Source organism: Labrus bergylta, chromosome 3, assembly GCF_963930695.1.
Source record: "Labrus bergylta chromosome 3, fLabBer1.1, whole genome shotgun sequence".
NCBI classification, from domain to species: domain Eukaryota; kingdom Metazoa; phylum Chordata; class Actinopteri; order Labriformes; family Labridae; genus Labrus; species Labrus bergylta.
This window is the reverse complement of record NC_089197.1, coordinates 20,024,505-20,045,948: the sequence shown is the minus strand read 5'-3', so window position 1 is coordinate 20,045,948 and position 21,444 is coordinate 20,024,505. Positions and strand designations below refer to the sequence as shown.

General features: G+C 39.0%; 1 protein-coding gene across 1 annotated transcript; it reads right to left on the bottom strand.

The window, feature by feature from the left end:
• Positions 1-23: 23 nt before the first annotated feature.
• On the bottom strand, positions 24-20,296 carry ext2 (exostosin glycosyltransferase 2). The gene is made up of 15 exons (XM_020632532.3): positions 20,139-20,296; positions 19,272-19,640; positions 18,788-19,011; positions 18,242-18,331; positions 17,159-17,275; positions 16,534-16,729; positions 16,076-16,215; positions 15,886-15,979; positions 8,950-9,081; positions 5,962-6,151; positions 3,846-4,012; positions 3,092-3,235; positions 2,618-2,746; positions 1,770-1,852; positions 24-1,336 (listed from the first exon to the last, which is right to left on the bottom strand). Exons 2-15 carry the CDS (start codon positions 19,584-19,586, stop codon positions 1,198-1,200), a joined length of 2,160 nt encoding a protein of 719 aa, XP_020488188.1. The 5' UTR covers positions 19,587-19,640; positions 20,139-20,296; the 3' UTR covers positions 24-1,197.
• Positions 20,297-21,444: the final 1,148 nt, after the last annotated feature.

The window sequence follows — 21,444 nt, the reverse complement described above, 5'->3', positions numbered from 1 at the left end:
AAAAGAACATTAACACTCCGAGACACATTACTGTGGTCTTTACTTATCAAAGTCATATTTACACTTAGATACATAAACTCAGTCCCAAAAAATAAAAATAAAAATGTCAATGGAATAATAATAACAATAAAAAAAAAAAAATCACAAGAAATCTGATCTCCATTTTGAAGCCTAAACATTGGATGTGGGACAAGAAGTGATGAAAAGAACAAAAATATAAAACACACAACAGCCATAATGGAAAAATAATTAAAAAAAAGCACTGCATCAAACATTTATAGACATCTGTTCTGAAATATGTGTGCTGGGGAAGTCTCTATTATTCACAATACAGACTGATATATATCACATATAAATATAGTGAAAGAATTACTCAGGCAGTATAAAATTAAAGTTCAAGATGTTCCAGTAGCTCAGCATCAATATTTTAAAATCAGCAGTTACTCACTCTACATATATTAGACTTGTTGTACCAGCTTTGTCTAACAGCCCAATCTGATTGTGTAAAAGAAAACACATGTAAAATATTGACTGTACATCATCTGTGAGCCACCATGCTGTGTGCTGTCACATTCAATTAACTATGAGACGGATCCTTCACACTTAGGTATGTCATTGGATCATTTACTTTATATCATGTAAATTACACAACATTACAGATAAAGGATAATGTCCATGACAGAAAGTAATGGTATGAAAAGGAAAATAAATGATTAGTTGGAGCATCATAGTTATGATTATTACACAGCACTGCTGCATATATAAATATGTACACTGTATAAGTTGATTCCAGAGCAGCTGGAACCTGAAGTTTCAGCTCCAAAACAGTAACAGTGAGGGATCACAAGCCTCCAGTCAGCACGTCTGTCAAACATCACTCAGGGTGACCCTCCAATAGATATATGTAACTTTAGTCTATACATTTGAATAAAGATATGAAATATATATTTTACTATAGGCTAAATAAACAATCCACTCTCATCACACCTATCACCATCCCCACGTTTCAGTGTTCTCTGTTTACAAGATATTATTTTACCCACCCTGTTAAATCTGAAGAAAAGTTAAATTAGCAGAAGAGAAACAGCATGTTCTATTTTAGTCTGAATGTTGATGTCATGATATAAAAGATAAAGTTGTTAAAAAATGATAAAGTGTCGAGGCTGTATTGCGGTCCAAAAGTCTGTTACCCGCTGGTCAGAGGCTGCCGATGTTGGGGAAGCTCTTGAGCTTCTCTGGGAAGTCATCCTTATAGAGCACTGGGTCAGCACGGTGTTCCACCACCTTCAGCGGCATGGTACCGAAAACGGAGGCAAACTTGTTGATGCACTCGGACCTAGAGAGAAAAAAACACAATGTATTTACTTCATAGGTAGGTTAAATAGTGAATCTGTTCATCAGCTTATTATTAGTAATGTAATTTATCTATATAGATGTGGACACCGTCTTCACCTTGTCATTCTTTTATGATTTGTTTTAGAGGATGCCCATCTTCCTCAAAATATAAGTGTATATTTTGATGTATATATTTTTTATTTCTACATTTAACATATGCTTAAATGTGTGAGGACTTACATGATGAGACTGTTTACCTTCACTGATGTGGAATAGTGATTTTTTTGTTTTTTTAATAATGTAATGTAACGCTACTGTTGAAAAACACTTTGGTCGCAGACATAAACCAAGAAAAAGCTGTTTCTACTTGCAGTTTGTCAATACACACATGCTCACATACATAAAAAAAGACATTCCAAAACAAAGTGCCATACCTCTCCACCATGTGTGTCTGATCCAGTGACAGGCCATCAATGGCTGTACACTCAGGGCACTTGAATTTTTTCCTGGGGGTCACCTAGACAGAGGCAGAAAAAAGTCACATCCGGAATGTCAGTTTCCTTAAGTTGTTTGTTAAACTTCAGCAACCCTTACAATCAAAACTAATAAACTGTCGAGTGTTATATAATAAGTCAGTGATTTATACAAGGACCTTTGTAAAGCACAATGTGAGAAAAGTCCCAAAAAATGTAATTGATTTAGCGAGTGATGATGATTGTTTTTCAGTCTAGTCTCCATCATATCTACAACGCTGACTTTAATGCCTGAACCCAGAGCTCTGACTCTATGTATGTATGTTTTTGTGTGTGTGTGAGTGTGTGAGTGTGAGTGTGAGTGTGAGTGTGTGATAAAGTGAATTTTGGTTTGTAAAGAAAGTGAGGGAGAGAGAAAGATGGACAGGGTTGGAGGAAGGGGGGTGTTTTCTGAAGAAACCAGTTGAATACATGGTGGGAGGTGGAAGGTTGGTGCAATGGCAGGGAAGTGTGCTTATGATTTGATGGCTGTGTGTGTGTGTGTGTGTGTGTGCGTGAGTGAGTGAGAGAGAGCCCCGGTTAGCTTAGAAAAACATACTCAGAGGGGGAGTGCCAGTGAGTGACACCCAGATAAGGGAGGTTAAGGCCAGGCTTTATCCTGCACCTGGGCACAGTCAGTGTGGTGGGGAGGGGTGGGGGAGGCAGTGAAGCTAAAGGGTGAGAGCTGATCAAACCCAGAGATGCTGAACCATTATGTTAGTCTTCAGCCTCCCCCTGCAAGCTTCGAGCAGTCAGAGCACTGTATGCACCTTTATGGGGGCTTTTCCTGTGATGTTAGCAACCAGGAAGTTCATGGCAATGTCTTCACAGTTCATGTGAGCGTCCACCCAGTTCTTGATGTCTCCTGGCATCTTGTATGTATACAAATAGTTGAAGTACTGGAATGAAAAACGATACAGACAAATAAATGATCACTTAGATATGTAGATTAATAGATTACAATACAGCAGATCTTGTTCGACACAAGAGAATTTATGAGAAAGCCGTGCACTCTGCATTGCTTTAAACTTTGACGAGTATGCAAACTTTTAAGTCAGCGTAAGATAACCCTGCTCAACCTGTGACCCTCTGCACGTCAATCACTAGAATCTTACAATGGAAATACCCCAAAACACCCTTCAAAGGAAATTCTCCAATCATTTAGCCAAACTCATATTAGGGAGGCAGAGTCAAAGCTCAAGCAGACAAAACTACTACATTTCAGCCCGACTTTCTCTGCTTACCTTGTGGTAAAAAGCGGCTCCTGTTAGAACCATGGAGACCTCATTGGTCCACTCAGACTCATACTTCCACTTTCCCATTTCATGGTCCCAGAGGTGCAGCCGGCCTGGGTAGCCCACCAGTCTGTCTGGGAACTCCCTCCATACCTGGTGCAAGACAGAAGAAAGACTGTCAGACATTTTATTCTGAACTGAACTAATATGCAGACTGATGGCGGACACTACATGATTCATGATAGGTGGATACTCATAAGATGAAGCAAAAAATAAAAACAAATTGTGTCTAAAGCTTCAAAATCATTACTGAGATTCAATTTAAAATGCTTTCAGAATTAAGTGGCTTTTTGATTGGCTGAGTATCGCTGCCTTGACATGAGCAACTTGTTTGATCCTTCAAATCCTCCAAGCAAGAAGTCATCTGTCAGACAGACAGCTTCTCTATCCTGCCTGCAATTCCATGTAATTATCCTTAAACTGAGCACAATTTTATTAAACAGCTTCTAAATGGATTCAGGTGAGCATGCTAGGCTATGTCGAGCGGGGCAGGTATGTGGGCATGGAAAGCATCATCTTGAAATCTGTCATCATTCTTCACACATCAAACACATTCAGCAGGCCTTCAAACCTCCACATAGCGGAGAATGAGACTGTAATCTCTCTGAATGACTTTAAACTCAGGGATCAACTTGAAATGATTCCTCGCAATACCCACCAACAGATGGGAAAGGTGGTCAAGGTAAGAGTTTTTTTTTCTCACCTCATAGCCAAATTGCAGCTCATCGGATGTCAGCATGATGATGTCATCGTCGATTGCAAGCACAGCTTCTGTCTCAATCTCATCGTAGGGGAAGAAGCGGTTACTCAGCTTGTTCTCTTTGGTCCGCACGACTTTGAGGGGAACACCAATCTTTGGCCAAAGAGACTCTGCAAGAAGGAAAACGATACAAAAAAGCAATCACATTTAAAGTTTTATACCCAAAGACACAGAGATGAAACAATTGTTATGGTTGTTAACTGTTAAGTTTCTAAATATACAAATGTAAATTTATTTTTCACTGTTTAAATTTGTCTTTAATAATACTAAGTTGACTTTCACTGGATTTTTAAAGTTGGTCAAACTACATGAGCAGTTTGAGTGGTGATGATGAAGATGGGGTTTTACACTATTTAATCAACATCAACCAAACACTGATTAATTGAGAAAATATTCTGTGAAGTCTCTAGTGGGAAGTGACTGTTACTACATAGACACTGTACATATATATATATATACATATATATATGTATGTATGTATGTATGTATATAGTATGTAACCCCATAGTGAACTTTTTCTTGCATTAAAGGGCTTGAAAAAAAAAAGAAGATAAATATGGCAAGTATCAGTGTCTAAAGATGGGTGAGGGATTATGATGTCATTTTTTACTGACAGAAATATTTGAAGTGTGTCCTGGCAGTGGAAAAAAGTACTCTTGGAGTTTAACTTGACTTACTGACTTGTATCGTTACGCTAACCTCAAGCACGTGCAAATCAAACCACACTACGATTCTTCATGAGGCAGATCAACAGAGTTTTTTTAGTTTTTTTTAGGGATGGGTTTCAAAGATCTTGGGCAGTGTCCATGGCACGGACTACGGAACAGACAGATCACACACAATGTGTCCCCTCATTAATGGGGTAACTGAGGCCTGGCAGGCTATAAGAGGATCTCCCGGTCCTCCTAGCCACGTCTGAAGTCTCCTGTCAAAAGCTATCGTCAAAAAAACTGTTGAGTTATAAACCAAGTTTTTTTATTTTCTTTCAATCAATCCACGGTGCTGCTATCCCTTCATTTTTTACAAGGCTGAAAGGAGGCAGTAGTAGTGAGTGAATTATAGGCTATTATATGAATTTTAAAACTTAAGCTGTACTTCATCGTGGGCAAAAATGTACATACTACTTTTTTTTCTGAGTACAAACATGTCCATGTTCAAAAAAATACACTATGGCTTTTGATTTATACCTATTTCATATATGAATATAAACAAAGACAATTACTCAAAGCATGTCAAGACATTCTGATTAACACAACGCTATTTAAGGCCGTAACAAAACATGATAATCACACTCACAACTTGTTTAGCATCCTCTTAAAAAACACAGGAGGAAGGAAGCCAAAATGGGAGCCTGTACACACATAGGTTCAAGGCTTGGTGTGAATGGGAAAGAAATCTGCCTTCATATTGGACTGAGCCCCGCGAGTATGACCCGTCAATGGCCTCTTGTTAATTCTAATAGGTCACAAAGCTCCAGCCAGGCGCCGCTGATGCCTCTAATGAAAAGGCAACTCACAGCCATGAGGGAGCACTTCAAAGTCTTCTCATTGCTTTATTACATTGGTTAACTCTTACAGCAGCAGGGCCAATTTAATCCCTGCTTCAGAAAAGTCTTCCGTCTGAGATGAGGAGGCAGAGGCTAAGGCATGATGATCAACTGCTGTGTACTTTATAGCCATTTAAAAATAAGTAGATTGCAGGTGCAGTAATATAACTAATACGTTTATTATTATGACACTTACTATGGATGGACAACAACTAAATTTAAACAGAAATGAAAGTGAAAAAAGAGAGGGATGACATGTATGAATATACTGTAGATACACATATGAAATAAATGTCAAGCAGTGTACTGCATTGTATTTTTAACATTCTTACCTACATCAGGGAATTCAACATCGACTTGTTTAAATATCTTATAATGTGGCCCTCTGGGTTTTCATTATCCTCTAGTTTTACCTCATAGATTGGCAATGAAGAGCTACTATAACTACATTTCTCAGATGTATAGTAATCTTTCTTTTTTTCTTTAAGTTTGAAAAGAATATATTATACTCACCCTCTGGAGGACTCTTGTTCTGGTTATTCCACACAACAAGAAGCTTAGCCAAGCTAGGCACCTTGGAGATTTCTGTGATTACACGGAAAAGACTTTCAACGCGATCATACGTCAGCACCACCGCAGTGAACCCTGGTGCTCTTGGTGGGATGAGCGGTAAGAACAGGGGGCTGTTCACACTGGACCACTTCTGCATGAGACAGGAAACAAATAACATCGACTGTTTAGGCTAAGGGATCTTTTTAAAAAAAAAAAATTTAATTAGTCTTTTCTATTTTTATAAAGAGCTTATGTAGAGTGAGTATCACGTCTTCTGTGTCAACCCTGTCTGTCATGTTTTCCATGATTTAATGTGCTTTAATAGTGCTTCTCTGGACAGTGAGGTCACCTGCTATAATTTCCAGATGATGGTTTTTTATTATAGAGCAAGAATCATCCAATAATAGGCTCTCAGGGGCTAACAGAGGCAAAGAATGCCAAAAGCTTCCAGTCAGGAGCCAACTTAACCCCTACACAAGCCAAGGAAAAGCAGGTTAAGAGCAGGGGGGGTTAGCAAACAACATACTGTAACTTACAGAAACAACATGTCAACGAGTATTAGTGCAGACAATGACTTGTTCTTTTTCTTAATGTGGCAGCTTTTGTTAAAGTGACATGAAAAACTTTTCAACTTTATTAACAAGCATGCGCTACTATAAGATTAGCAAACATTACAGGGTTCACTCTTGTTTAAGTTCATCAAAGGCTCTGAAAATGTTCCAGCCTGTTAACAGTGACAGCTTGAGATTGGCAAAGAGGGCATGTCGCACAGTAAATCTGTGGGCTTCTTGAAGTACGTATAAACCACGTTTCTTCTCTGGTCAAAGGATGCCACACAGTGATTATGTGGCTCCTTCCACAGCATCAACACAGGTCTGTCGACTGAGACACAGCCGTTGTTTTTCACACAACATCAGTCACTGCTCCACTAATAAAGTCACTTTACTGGCAAGTGGAAACTTCCTTGTGGTCATTCTCACAGTGTCAAACAAGCAGAGGGGGAAATAATTAAACTAACACATTTACGCAGGAGCAAAGCGCCATTAAAACAGAATAAAAAGAGCAGATACCACTTAAGTCATTTGTCTTACTGAGTAAATTAGATGAAAAGAAAGCCACAGCAGAAGTTAAAGTTTGTTTAAACTTCAACACTAGAAGAGGATCTTATCTTTATCCTATTTGAACTGAGTGGCCCGTCATTCATCCCAGACACTTGAGCACCATCAAAGGTAAAAGACATGTAGGAAGATAAATTGAAGAGGGGTCAGCTATTCAACATGCCTTCACCATTGTATGTATTAACTTAACGCATTTCTCATTTTTATATTCAATTTAGGCAGCACATACAATTATCACTAACGCTGACAGATGCAGAGGCATAGCAGTAGAAGATTCAATGTCATATTTGGATTAATGGTGATCGTTTTGTTAAACAATACAACATAAGACATTAGCATAGTTTTTGGACTTTTATTCTAAGGGTTTATAAAGTATTCACACATTCATAGTTGGTGAACAGTTGAGGACAATAGCTCTTTTTCACTTTAGGGGATTATGTCTACTAATTCTAAAGTACACAGTTAGTCAGATGTGAATGTAAACGCCCTTGTGATCAAGTTCAAAGTCAACACTTCAAACCTAATATTGTTTAACGTAGAGTCTAATGCCAAAAAACATCCCCACTTAGTGACAGTGTGTCCATGTGGCAAGTACCACAATGTTTGAAACTAGAATATAATGGTCGAGATGGGTATAAACCTCACAAGTATGTCCAATACCTACAACCCCCAAACAAAAAGCAGCTTGTCCCTTATTCTGAAATCCCCCTCCAAAGGCACCAGCAATCCTGGGAAATGTGCTTTCAATTACCAGCCTAAAGACGACGAGGGAGGGGGGGGGGATGTCTGTCTGATTTATTTAGTGCTCTGTGCAAGTTCTTCTAACCATCCATTCACTGAATCCATCGAGAAAACACTTCATCTCCCATCTCAGGCACGAATGGCCAAAGGACTTAACCCTGATACAATTAACCTCCTCTTGGTCTGGACAAACCTTCAGACCTGAGTGATACTGATTGATCAGACGCTGGGTTAGACACTCAGGCAAAACATTTTGACACAAGTGGGCAATGTCAAGTTTAAGTGCTGATAAACGTATCAATCCTGAATGGCTGTATATATCAGAGCAGAATTAAAATGACAAACATCAGACATCATTGCGCTAAGTATTACTTGTTTTCACCTACATAATCCAATTGTGACTTCCACCCCTCTAATCTACTTTTAGTGGCATACGTGTAGACATTTGACTGACGCATAGACCACTCCTGTATTCAAACACATGTTCACATGCACATGTCTGCAGCCCATCGGCTGTGGATGGAGAAGACTCTAGATCAGATCTGATTAACAGCTCCGGAGAGATGGTCGCCCAGCCTAGCTGTCTGCAGCCACAAACTCTCACAACCACAGGGATGCTACAACACACACACACAAGATTCTTCATATCCAGCGTAGTCGCTACAAACACAATGACTCAGACATGCAGGAACTTATTTTTCACCGCAGTGCATGCATCCTCCTAGTGCAGAACTGCTGACACAAACTGGCGGCTTTAGAGCTGGCTGGGTGTATACGGTACCAATCTGTGAAGTGCAGCATGTGTGGCGCTCAGAAAGACTTGAAGGCATCTACTGTCACTTTGCCACAGAGGCTTTGATTTACAAGAGGGAGGAGGGTGTGGGAGCTTATGCAACACAAAAAGCCTTAAAAATATATTCAAGCAGCTCAGCATAGAAAGCAAGCACACCGTTTAAATGTAGATGTACACTGGAAGACATCAACCTCCTAACTACAGATGAAACGTAACATCCAATAGTTCCAAAATAATAATGGAAGGTAAAAACACAATTATAAGAGAGTAATAAATGCCCAAAGTTAAGCTACGTACCACTACAGGTGGATTGTTCCACAGCTCGTAGGTGCGTGCAGCATATGGGTAGATACGGTCATTGATGATCTGGAGTGTTGTTAAGCCAATAGCCTTCATGGAGCTGAAGTAGGCCTCCCAAAACCAGCGTGCCTGTGGACAAAAAGAACAGACTTCTTTAAGGGCACCCAGAAAAAAAAATAAAGGGACAGAGTAAACAAACATGATTAGAGGATCAACATTGGGTAGAATATTCTAAAAAAAAAAGAATCAGAATCGGGGTTTATTGCCAAGTACATTTACACATACAAGGAATTTGACTTGGTGTATTGGTTGTAAACAATTAACAAGGAAATAACGCAGAACTTGCAACAACTTAAATAGTACAGTATAAGAAGCTATTACAATATATAAAATACAATTTAAAAAATGTAAAATATAAAAAATAAAGATAAAAAACACAAAATGTACAAAAGGTGCAATGTAGGAGCTATGCAGTGGACTACGAGAAAAAAAATCTTAATGTGTGTAACTAAGGAAGATACATTTTTAAAGTCCAATGGGCGTTAATGTAACACATAAAGAACAGTTCAGCATTCATATTACTTGATGTTTTACTGACTGTGGGGCTGATGAGAGTCTGGGTAATGTGGGAGGAGGGGGGAGGGCAGGGACATTGTTCATGAGGCAGACAGCAGAGGGGAAGAAACTGTTCTTGTGGCGAGAGGTTTAGGTCTTGATGGACCGCAGCCTCTTGCCAGAGGGGAGAGTCTCCAACAGTCCATGTGCGGGGTGAGAGGGGTCGGCCACAATCTTACCTGCACGCCTCAGGGTCCTGGAGGTGTACAGATCGTGGAGAGATGGCAGGTTGCAGCCAATCACCTTCCCAGCAGAGCGGATGATGCGCTGCAGCCTGCACTTGTCTTTTGCTGTGGCTGCAGCGTACCAGACTGTGATGGAGGAGGAAGAGGATGGACTCAATGATGGCAGTGTAGAAGTGAACTATCATAGTCTTTGGCAGGTTGAACTTATTCAGCTGCCACAGGAAGTACATCCTCTGCTGTCCTTTCTTGATGAGGGAGGTGATGCTCAGCTCCCACTTGAGGTCCTGGGTGATGATGGTCCCCAGGAAGCGAAAAGACTCCACAGTAGACACCGTGGATTCAACAATGGTGATGGGGCTGGGGGTGGCTGCATTTTTCCTACAACCATCTCCACTGTCTTCAGAGTGTTAAGCTCTAGAATGTTTTCGCTGCACCAGGTCACCAGATGATCAGCCTCCCACCTCAGTTGTTGAGGGTCCTGAATCCCTGCTGTGGTGGGGGTGCGCACGTTGGAGAGAAAGATGCCCGGTAGAGCTGTGCGTAGTCCGCGCTGGTGGAGACGCACAAGCGCACCGGCTCGTCTGCCTCGTCTTCGTCGTCTTACAGCGCTGACAAAGGTGAGGCCACCTTTGACCAGAATATCCAATAATTCCACGGATTCCATCAGAAAAGTGGGGAATAAGTCCGGTGGAGTTGTAGCCCTTATATTCATAAGCTCTTCACTGGTGAAAGAGCTCCGTGTATCTTGACATAAAACGGAGTTAACGCACAAAAATAGACAAAACAACGTGCACCAACACACCGGGGTGACTGTCCTCGGCGCCATCGCGATGTGATATAGAGAGAAAGAATGTGAAGCAAACACACTTTTCTTCTTCAATATCCACATATACTCATATAAGAAAGAAGGAGACAATGAAGAGGGTCAGAAATGGACATTTGCAGGGCTTTGTGAAAAAAAGAAAACCCACTTGTAACAACTCCGTTTAGGTTTGAGAATCCTAAATTACTATTTCCAAGATTATTACCAAGAGGAAAATATCAATGAAAGGGTTAACTGTGTTTATGTCCTACAATTATTTAACTGAAATGGTAATATTGTATTTAACTGACTGTAATTGCTTATAAAACAATGTATTTTTTAAATTCTTTTTGCTATGAGCTATGGTCCTTATATGACAAAATACCACTGCTGGGCAGTACTGTACAATCTAGATGTTTTCCTTCTGTCCAAGTCTTGGAAGGAAATGTTGCAGTCCTCAGCCGCCTCTTGACCTTCAATGTCTCCTCTTCTGAGGCTTTTTAAAATCCCTTCTGACAGTGTCTGTTTAACTTCAACACATCTCACATGTGAAACAGAGGCATTAATGATAAATTAACTCTTAACCCATATCTTACTGTTATCACATTGGCTGCTGGGATATCAACTCAAACTCCACTTTTTTCAGATTCACTTGATGGTTTCAGCTATTACAGCAAAGATGAAAATGAATACTTAAACAGTGCATGTTTTAATTCTCTTTGTATGAGGAGGAAAATTATGTTTTTTTTGCTTTTCAAGCCATCAAATATAAAATTTACAAAGAAATCACCAACCTAAAGTCGTGGTACAGATTTAGTCTCCTTGCCTTCTGCAGGCTAGTATTCTATTTAGTAACTTCAAGAGACAGTTCAGAGCCTGTAAGAGTTAATGATGCTTCAAACAACACCGCCTCCTGGAAGAAACATATTACACTGACCCAACGCCAGCCAACCTGATCCTCCTGAGTGACCCACAGGTCTAAGAGAGAGGATGTGAGTATTTTAGTGTTTGTGTGTAAAGCACATAGCTACATTTCTTTCACTTCTCTTGCAATGTGTTTACATTAAAGAAAGTCTCAGTGGCATGTGAGTGCAACCATTGCCAAATCGCACATGTCTAAGTATGGAATAACACAGGAGATGTGCAATACAAAAACACAAAAACAGCCTTTATTTTTATAGAGGGGGTGAGGAGAATCCAAAAGGACTTTCTAATCTCAGGGGGGAATCCCAACGGCCCATAAATCAGCCAGTGATGAAAGTTTCTTTTCTGAACGGGAGGAGGCAGAAAGCAAACTGTGCTGGCCCGAGGGCCTGTCCCACCCTCCTCCACCCCTTCCCAGCGCATGTAGGAATTTTTATGAGCAGGCAGAGAAAGCTTTGCAAGACAGGAAGAGAAACCCTTCCTCTATCTTTAATTTATATAGGGTATAGTCTTGACTTTGTTTGGCCAATGAATGAACAAAGACATTCAAAGGTACAAATATACCATCTCTTAGCTACAAGATCACCCCAAGTTTATGTTACAGAAAAAAAATGTATGATGCAAATTGTTACTAAAAACCTGGTGAAATAGAAGTATTTCAAACAACAGGATAGTCAAGTCTAAAATATTTTCCCCTACTTACTATTTTAAATGTTGCTTATCTGTTGCAATGCTTGATAAAAAAAAAAGTCTAATGTCCTTCTAGTCTCCAGCAGCTCCCACTTTCCTGTTGTGTGAATTGGATAAAACACATGCTGATCAGAAACAGTGATTTACATCATTTTGTTTAACTGAGTGGAAGTTGTCAAGTGCCTGACAGATGATTCAACCTATAGACCAGAATTGGCAGCCAGTGAACTGTGGACAGAACCCGGCAATCATTAAGAGTTGCTGACATAATCAAAAACAGCAGTGAAAATGAGTTTGGTTCAATCCTGCCAGCTGCTCACTGGGAAATATTATCTTGCTTGAAGATTTATTATCACTTTACTTGAAAGTGAGATCAAAACATTTCTACAAACACATAGAGAACACAAGTTGTTAATAATAATTACCTGCTTTCCTAAGTGTAAATCACTCCTTACAATCCTGTTGGTTTACCAAAAACCAACAGGATTTTTTGGGTGTTAGGACCAAGTGCTAAATACCACTTCTGTACCTGAGCAGAAAATAACACAGTCTCAGTTTGTGTGAATGTTGTGCTGTGAAGTACAGCTGCACAACAAGTTGATTTTTTTCTGAAGGCTCCTGCGTTTGTGAAATAAAAGAGAATAGAAACAGAATATAGTGGGGGACTGCAGATGATTGTCAAGGGGATCAATATCTAAAACTCCAGATTTGTAAGACAAAGGCGCTATAATACATTTTTGACTAACAAAAAAAAAGGCACTGACACCTGTCATTATCCCCGTGCTAACTGTTGAGGTTTGGATGAGCAGGTGTATGTTAAAGCCAGACTAGACTAAAGAGAAACAGACAGCTGAGAGTAGACTGACCTTTATTATTATAAAAGTCAGCTGCAGCCACAACTCTGTTCTTCATGGCTACAACTCAAGTTAAGAAGACATAATCAACAAAGAATCAATGAATAAAAAGCTCGCTAGTTGTTAGAGGAAAGGTTTAACTCCCCCTCCTCCCATATCATATCTTCTTATTTAACAATTGATCCAGCTGAACTTATATAATAAAAAGGTCTGTAGTGCATGTGTCACGATTGAAGGGTATTGCCAAAGCAAGGCTTGAGGAAGTTTGTACACAATCATGGGCTAAGTGGTCCCACTTGAGCAGCTGTTTATTATGAGGCCTTTTAAAATGTGACCTTAATGTCATTACATATTAACAGATTTGGAAATGAGTCCTGCTCTCTGAAGCATGTCTGCTGAGTACTGATCAGTTGGTCACATAAAAGTTACCCAACCGCAGAGAATCTGCAGGAGGACCTCAAACTGCAACTAAAGCTAGTCAAGAAAAAAATATACAGTATATATGTTTGATTTTTTTCTTCAGCCTCCCTCTCCAGACATTGAATGTGTTACAATTGTAAAATCTTTTGTTTTTTCTATCAAAGACTTCTCAATCAAGCCTCTGTCTCTTAAAAAGAAATGGGATGACAGACCCTTACACTACTTTGGACATGTATTACACACGTCCTTAAATAAATGGCATCTTCTTCAAGGAAAGTATATGGCTACTTTAACATGTGAAGGACTTAGTTCAAGCCATACAGGAGCAGACAAACTAAGTATGAAAACAAAGGCTGCTGAGCCCCCTGCTGGTGGGCAGAGGGCTCAGCAGCAGAAAGACCCTTCTTATACGACTGAGAGGTGTGGAAGAAAGACAAAACAGAGGTGAGGAACATCTCAACATTTACATCTACTAACAACACCACGTGTATTCTGTTTGAGATGGACTATACTTAATTATGTTTGAAGAGACGTCTTATAATATCTGACACTGTCAACATGTATATAATATTAGATCTTATCCTAAGATTTTAAAAAAATATATTCTATCCCTAATCCCCAAATTATGTGTAGGCTGTAATTTCCTTCTAAATAACTCCCTAGAATAGGATTTTGTGTATGAATTTACTCTGGAATGTGTTTTAATTATCATATTATAATAAGGTATTGCTGGTCCTATCGTCTGTTTTTAAACATTTTTCCAGTTTTATTTAGTTCTTGACAAATGTTTATTTGTACAACTGACAAGTCCTATAATAGTTATCAAAGGTGAGCTCATAAAAACTGCCAAACACTTCAAGTCTTATCAAGACTTCGTCACTGGGGCAGTCAGTGGATATACATTATTTTTTGAACTACGTGGCTGCTTCAAATACCTCAAGTGCAAATTATGGCATTCATTATTTCCATCAATAATGAGTGGTGTACACATAATTCATCAGTGAGTGAACATGTTTTTTGTAGTAAAAAAGCAGACTACTTCATATTAGACCTTCATTGAACTGTGCAACTGCTTTAAATAAGTGAAATTAAACAGGCTGCATATGAATAAATACTGAGTTAATGAGTTTTTAATCCCACTATTCGAGTTAAAAAAACAAGAACTTTTCCATAAAAGTGTGATTAAAAATGTTAGTGTGAGGGCTGCCTTAAAATGATAAGTTGACTGGATGTGTGTTGATAAGTCGAGATGAATTTGTGTTAATTAAAAGAAACCTTTCCATCAAACTCACTTGTATTTGTTTTCTTTTAGTTCACTTAACTTGTACTCACTATTTAGTTGTTTTGTTAAGACGGTGTATTCTTTTTATTTAAGAGTCAAAGGGGCTTTTTATCAGTTAAGAAGCAAAACATTGGACCTAATAGACCTAAAGACAGAAAGCAATGTTCAAAAGCCAATACAAGAGTGTGACATAGAATATGATCCTTGTGGCAGATATAAGTCAGACATCATTTCATCATACAATGAATTATCAATACAGACAAACAAATAACATATAGCAATTTGTTGGTTGAGCATAAAAATGAAATACATATAAGGAAACTTTGATGCTTTAACTGTTGGGAGTAACCTTTGACAAGCAGCAGGAAAGAATACAGATATAGCTGTATACCCATAACTGAATTCATGGTTAAATTACTTCTGTAGAGAAAAGACTGAGGCATGACTCTATCTCCAAGAATTAAAACCATATGTAGAACGAGAGGGCAAAGGAGGCAGTGGAGTACCGTGACCAGAATATACAATATAAAGTCAATGCTACCAAGTTAGCTGTGAGCCATACAAGAAAAAAGAGCCCCATCTAACAGCACCTAAAGCTTTTTTTTTTTTAGCTTTTCTGGTGAAATCCAACCTCAAACTGCTCTATGAGCTCTTGGCCAAAAAGGTCTGTTTGGCCAGTATAATTAGTAAATGGACTAGAGTTGATACAAGAGAACAAGTAGCAGCTGAGCTGGTGCACTTCTCTCATAGATGCTTTCACTTTTGTTTATTGTGGCTCTATGCAGATACCAAAAGGAAATAGAGAGAGCTGTCTACTTTGCATGTCACTGAAGCTAAAATCAACACAGTTGAGACTCTGAAAGCTTCAGAAAATCCAGACTGAGCGAAGAAGGAAACTCTAACTTACATTAAGTGAAGGTTGTATCCAAACATCTGTCTGCAGCACATCAAATACAATTTGTCTTGGCTTTCAAAAACTGAAATCTTTAGTCTTTTAGTTGGTTTAGGCAAACACACATCTCAGACATGAAGTGCAAGTCCTTTAACCCCTCTGACAGCCCCTCTGACCACCATGTCAATTTGCATTTTCTGAATGTAAAGCAAACTAAATACACTGTTCTGAGAGATTATTTCTCTTCAGTTAAAATTTGTGACCATTACCTGTCTCTGCATCTCTTCAACTTGTCTGTGAGGAATACTCTTCAGGATGGTGTACATCTCCGATAGCTTCTCCTCTGGAATAACCACAGATGCCCTTTAAAGAAAACAGAAACATTGAATACATGACCTGAAAATGGCAACCCTCCAAGCCATTGACATTTTTTGTTGTTGTATAGTGACAAAGACAGACCTTTTCCAGTCTAGGACTTCAGAGAATGGCAGAATGTAGGAGTCAGCAAGGACAACAGGGACACAGCCAGCCTGCAGCACATCGCTGAGGGCAGCCTGACCTAAACGTGCCCCCCGCAAAACGACACAGAAAGACGACTCCTGAAAAGACACACAGGAAGAGAAAAGTTAATGTGATTTTGCATTTTACACACAAACTAAAACTAGACTCTATGGATTTAGATCCAGTGCTAGAAACTACTTCAAGAGGCACAAAATGTTTGAGCTAAATTAACTGCATTTTAGCACATTAACCTGTTCTGGTTTTAGCTCCTGGGTTGAAATTTGTACCTCCAAAAAGTTGTTGATGCCAGGGAAGATCTTACTGACAGTCCATGATTATATAATATTTTTTTAATGTAGTGCATGTAAGGATAGTTGATACTTCTAAATAATGTTCAATGCAGTTGTGATACACACCTGCAGGATCTGAGGGTAGTCATACACCTGCCCTTTGTAGCAGCGTTTTCGTGCAGAGGCAGCGCCCTGAGAGAGGTTGCTACACTTGTCCAAGAGGAGCAATGCTTCTCCATTTTCTTCCTTCAAGCGCTCAAGTTCAGCACGATATTCTCGATGAATGGCGGTTTGAGAAGACAGAATGAAGAAGCGCCTTGGCCTGGGTGAATGGAGACAGGACACAGCTGATTATCAAGTCATATCCTTATACTGTTGACTGTAAATTACTTCTGATTTAAGGCTAACTATAAGAAAGTTGTTGATCAAGGATTACTCATACATTGTTTAGAAATCAATTTTGATAAACAAATATCATTTTAATCCCTTGAAAAGTTGTTTTAGAGAAGTTGATTGAATTATTGATATATTTTTTTCATGATCGGGTACGCAAGATCATGAAAAGATGGGGCATCTGTGGTCTAGTGGTTGGGCTGCCTGCCCGACCATAGCCTCTGTACATAGGGCGTGTGGCCCGGGTTCAGGTCTGACCTGTGTCCTCTCTCTCCTCGATTTTCAAACTCTATCTGCAGTGCTTTCTATTCAATAAATTAAATACATTTAAAAAAAGATAATGAAAAGATGTGCTCACCCAGGCTGTCGCTCAGGCAGCTCAACATCTGCAGAAAGGGGGCTGTAAACAGGGATGCTGACATCATAACCTTGTCTGTAGGTCCATGTAGAGAAACCGCCTCCAGCCAGTAGCGCTCTGAAATGAATGGACCTGGATGTTAAGATGCTTCAGCATACTAGGGATTTTAACAAACAAAGGCTTTGAAACACAAAGTCATTTATTTGCCACCAATAAGAACTTTTGCTATTTTTGCTAATTTGAGACATGAAGAAACATCAAACAAGGCTCATTACCCTGTGTTTGATAGATCCTTTATACTCCACAAGGTGATCATTTTTTTCTTATTCTGCTGCCCTCTCAGGCAATGTGTATATAAAGTGGAAACACACTGACAGTCACACACACCTGTTTCTGATAAGGCTCCATATAAATGGACTCCAGCTGGATGAGCCCAAATTCCTTGCAGCTAAAAGATAGTGTTCATTGTCTCAAGGCTGCTGAATGTTCATAAACCTAACCTCTTCCTTCCTCAACCATCAAAAGAGCTTAAAGAACATATTAAGACACACAGACTCCTCACAGGTATATATAACCAGATATATGAAATATCTCCCAGTTACCAGGATATATTTATTTTATTTTCATTGAATGGTCATTCTTTAGTGACTGCGGATATGGCAAACACTGCCTAGGGTTGCATAATCTATTGCAGTTTAAAAATAATTCTGGCTGAAAACACAATACACAATAAACAAGACATATGCATGCTTTTGATTTGAACATATCAGGTGCAGATTGGAATCCGAAACACATAAATAGTTACAGCATTCTTTCTGTACTGTTAATAATTTACTGTAATTAAATGAATCCACCATGCCAAGGACGTAAACACAGGTGTTTTTAATCTATATATTTACATTCTCGTCATTTAGCCTTTCCACTTCATGTAACCAGCCATGTGATTTACTCCTCTATATCCGTTAAACATAAAAGATAGCATGGAAGTGAATCATTGTCAAGAACCCTTGTTTTCACTATGATTCAGAAAATAATGAAACCGTTCCTAGATTTTAAAATGACTTTATCATGTACAGCAGCTACCTGTCTCTGGGAACATCCAAGGCAGTGTTGTAGTCTGGAGGGCCGCCAGGTAACATATTGAAAAGTAGGTGATTCATCCCTTTGTCCCATCTATCCAAAAAGATACACAAGATAAAGTATAATAGTAGTGATAATGGATTATTTCAACAACAAAAAATTAAACTGTGTCACTATCAGGAAAAAAGTTTAAATATTAAGCATATACTGTAATTAAAAGCAAAAATAAAAGTTTTAATGGTGGACAGAATAGAGAAATGATTTCTGCTCTTGTGACATTTGTATGTAATGTGGGCACTCTAGGACTTTAGCGATAAATCAAAATAGTAATTGGCACTCAAGAAATCATTGCTAGTTTCCATCACAAACTATTTACATGTTTATGTGAGTGTTACTAATTCTTACTAAAAAAAGATATGTTTTAGCCTACACAGAAATTATAACAACGCAGATGGGAAGGAAATTATGGGGAAAAAAGGGTCAATGAGGAATGACCAGTGACTAGCAGTTAAAATTAATTTAAATGACTGGATTAGTGGAAACATTTACCTGGGCAGCATTGCTAGAGCCTGGGCAGTCTCTCTGATACGCAGGGAGTTCTGATTCAGCACATCAATAGAGGGGATAAAAAGACAAGCCCTGGTGACATCGTCCGTGTAGAAGTCACTGTCAGAGATAGCACTGAGCAGGTCATTGTATTCCCTTGACAGTCCTGTGCTGCTGATGGGAACCCCTAATTCATCCACAAACTTCTGCAGAGGGTAGATGTAGACCTACACGAACAACAGATCCATAATGAAGAGACATAGAATAGGATTACTTTATTGATCCCAAATTGTGGCGTTACAACAGCAGGTTATCCAACACACAATATGAGTAAAAAAACACAATGTTAGCAAATCTAAACACAATATAATATTAACTACAAAGTAAATAAGTACTAAAATATATCGAAAATAAGAATGAACATGCTTAGTTTCCGTAAGCTCAGTGGTGTTACAGCAATACAATTGTATGCAGAAGTAGTAGTTACCTTGATTCTGTTTTTAGGATTGTAGCCACATCTGTACACATCAAAACAGGTGTGCATGCGGCAGCTGAGGTCACCCCTCTCGGGAATGGGACTGGAGACAGGTAGGTGGACCAAAGGGGCGTCGTGAACGCTGCGTTTGTCGAGGGTCCAGTCGGCTGCAGATTCAATGGAGTGGGGCCAAAACTGAAACATCCCGGTGGCGATTAGTCCGAGCAGCACCACGGAGAAGAGGGTGATGTAGTAAATGCGGTGCTTGGTTTTCATCCGGGGGATAAGAGCAGGCCCCCGCGAGCTGTATTTCCCAGAGGCATACATTGTTGACACCTCTCTCTCTCTCTCTCTCTCTCTCTTTCTCTTTCCAACCAGCCACTGGGAAAAACAAACATATGATCAATGACAGTCGCGGATAATGTTTAAATAAAACATAACACGATAAAAAAATGACGTAAATACGGTGACAATTCTCAGAAATATCTCTGTATTGTTCTATGTGAAGTGGGCAGTGCACAGACAGAGACAATGAAATGTTGTCATCTAAATAAAACACTCATTTCGATGCCAACAACATTATAAGGGCGACATATTAACAACTTGTACTGAGCCACTGTCAACCACAAAAACTAAATCAAAATATTGTCCATAAGTCTTTAGGTTTAAAACACGTTCAGCTATTAAGATACTTCAGTGACAGAACAACTATGAAAGCATTTTAACCTTAAATAACCATGAAGTGAACTCGGCTAACAGAAGCTAAACCAGCTGTGAAAACATCCATGCGAGGTTATTATTATTATTATCTACCTGTGTTGTTATCGTACATTATAAACCTGTGATAAAAGATACAAATATTACGTTTTCACTACTTACCGAGACGTTTAGAGGAATGGGGTTTACAGTTCTGTCTTAATTCATGGCAGCGTTTACAAAACAGAGCTACACCTCTCGACACAGTGTAGATACAAACCTAGCAAGAAGCTACATTTAGCGCTCCGAGAAATCCCTGTGATACACGGAAGTCATTATGCGTTACTTCCGGTCTGTAGTTCAGGAGGTCCTCTGCTTCCCTCGAGTGGCAGTGGAGGTACACTTACATATTATTATACAGGGGTTTCAAAACTACAGTACAAACGTATATCCAAAGGGCTCTTTGACTAAGAAAACAAAAAAAAATAACATTATTAATTTCCTGCATTTAATCTTAGTGCTACAGCATAAACAATACAAGGTTATAGGCTACTGGGGTAATGTATTTATTGTAATTTATTAAGATTAAGATTTACTTTTATTGATTAAGATTTACTTTTATTGAATTTCAGTTTTTACACTCTGTAAGTCATGAACACACACATGCAGAAACCGGATCCTATGGACATGCACTAATGGAGAGAAGCCAGAGTGACGGAGACCATAAAATAAAGTAAGTCTGGTTTAATTATAAACAGACTTTGATAATCTGCCCTGCTGAGCTGAACAATAAACAATGATTTACAAAAAGCCAACTCTTCTGTCAGAGTAGTTAAAATGCATTATGTATAAATAAAGATAAACAAATTAATACAATAGACATGAGCATGCAAATTGTTGAGCTATATTTCTTTTCTTAAACACTACTACAAGGGGCATGTGTAGGCAGTACAATACCCTCACACTTAAGGTTTTTTTTCTACTTGATGAGACAGGCTCAAGGTGTGTTATCAAACAGACAGCGCTGTTCCACAATCTGGACCCATCACACCTCCACAAAGCTCAACAGCAGATTTTCATCTCCCATCAGACCTACTGCATACTCGTAGTACACTGCACCTACACTTAGGCTTAAATATAGCTCATAATAACTCATACCATCTTTACCCACATCAACTCTAAAGCCTAAAGAACATTTTCCTCTTACAGCATAATCCCTCGTGTATCCATGTTAGCCTCAAAGATTGTTCATTTGAAAATATTTGCTTTTTTACAAATTGAGCAAATGTTGAATGTGTCTTAAACATGCACACAAATTCAGAAGATGCACAATAGAACCATACTCATTCAAACATAATACTCCAATTATACTGTTTCATACTCAAGCTAAACTGTAGCTTAACTATCTGTAGATGCAAGGTTAACAAGCCGAGCCAGATAACCTGGAAGGTACAGTTTTTTGCTAATATAGAAAGTAGTAAAGAGGTTG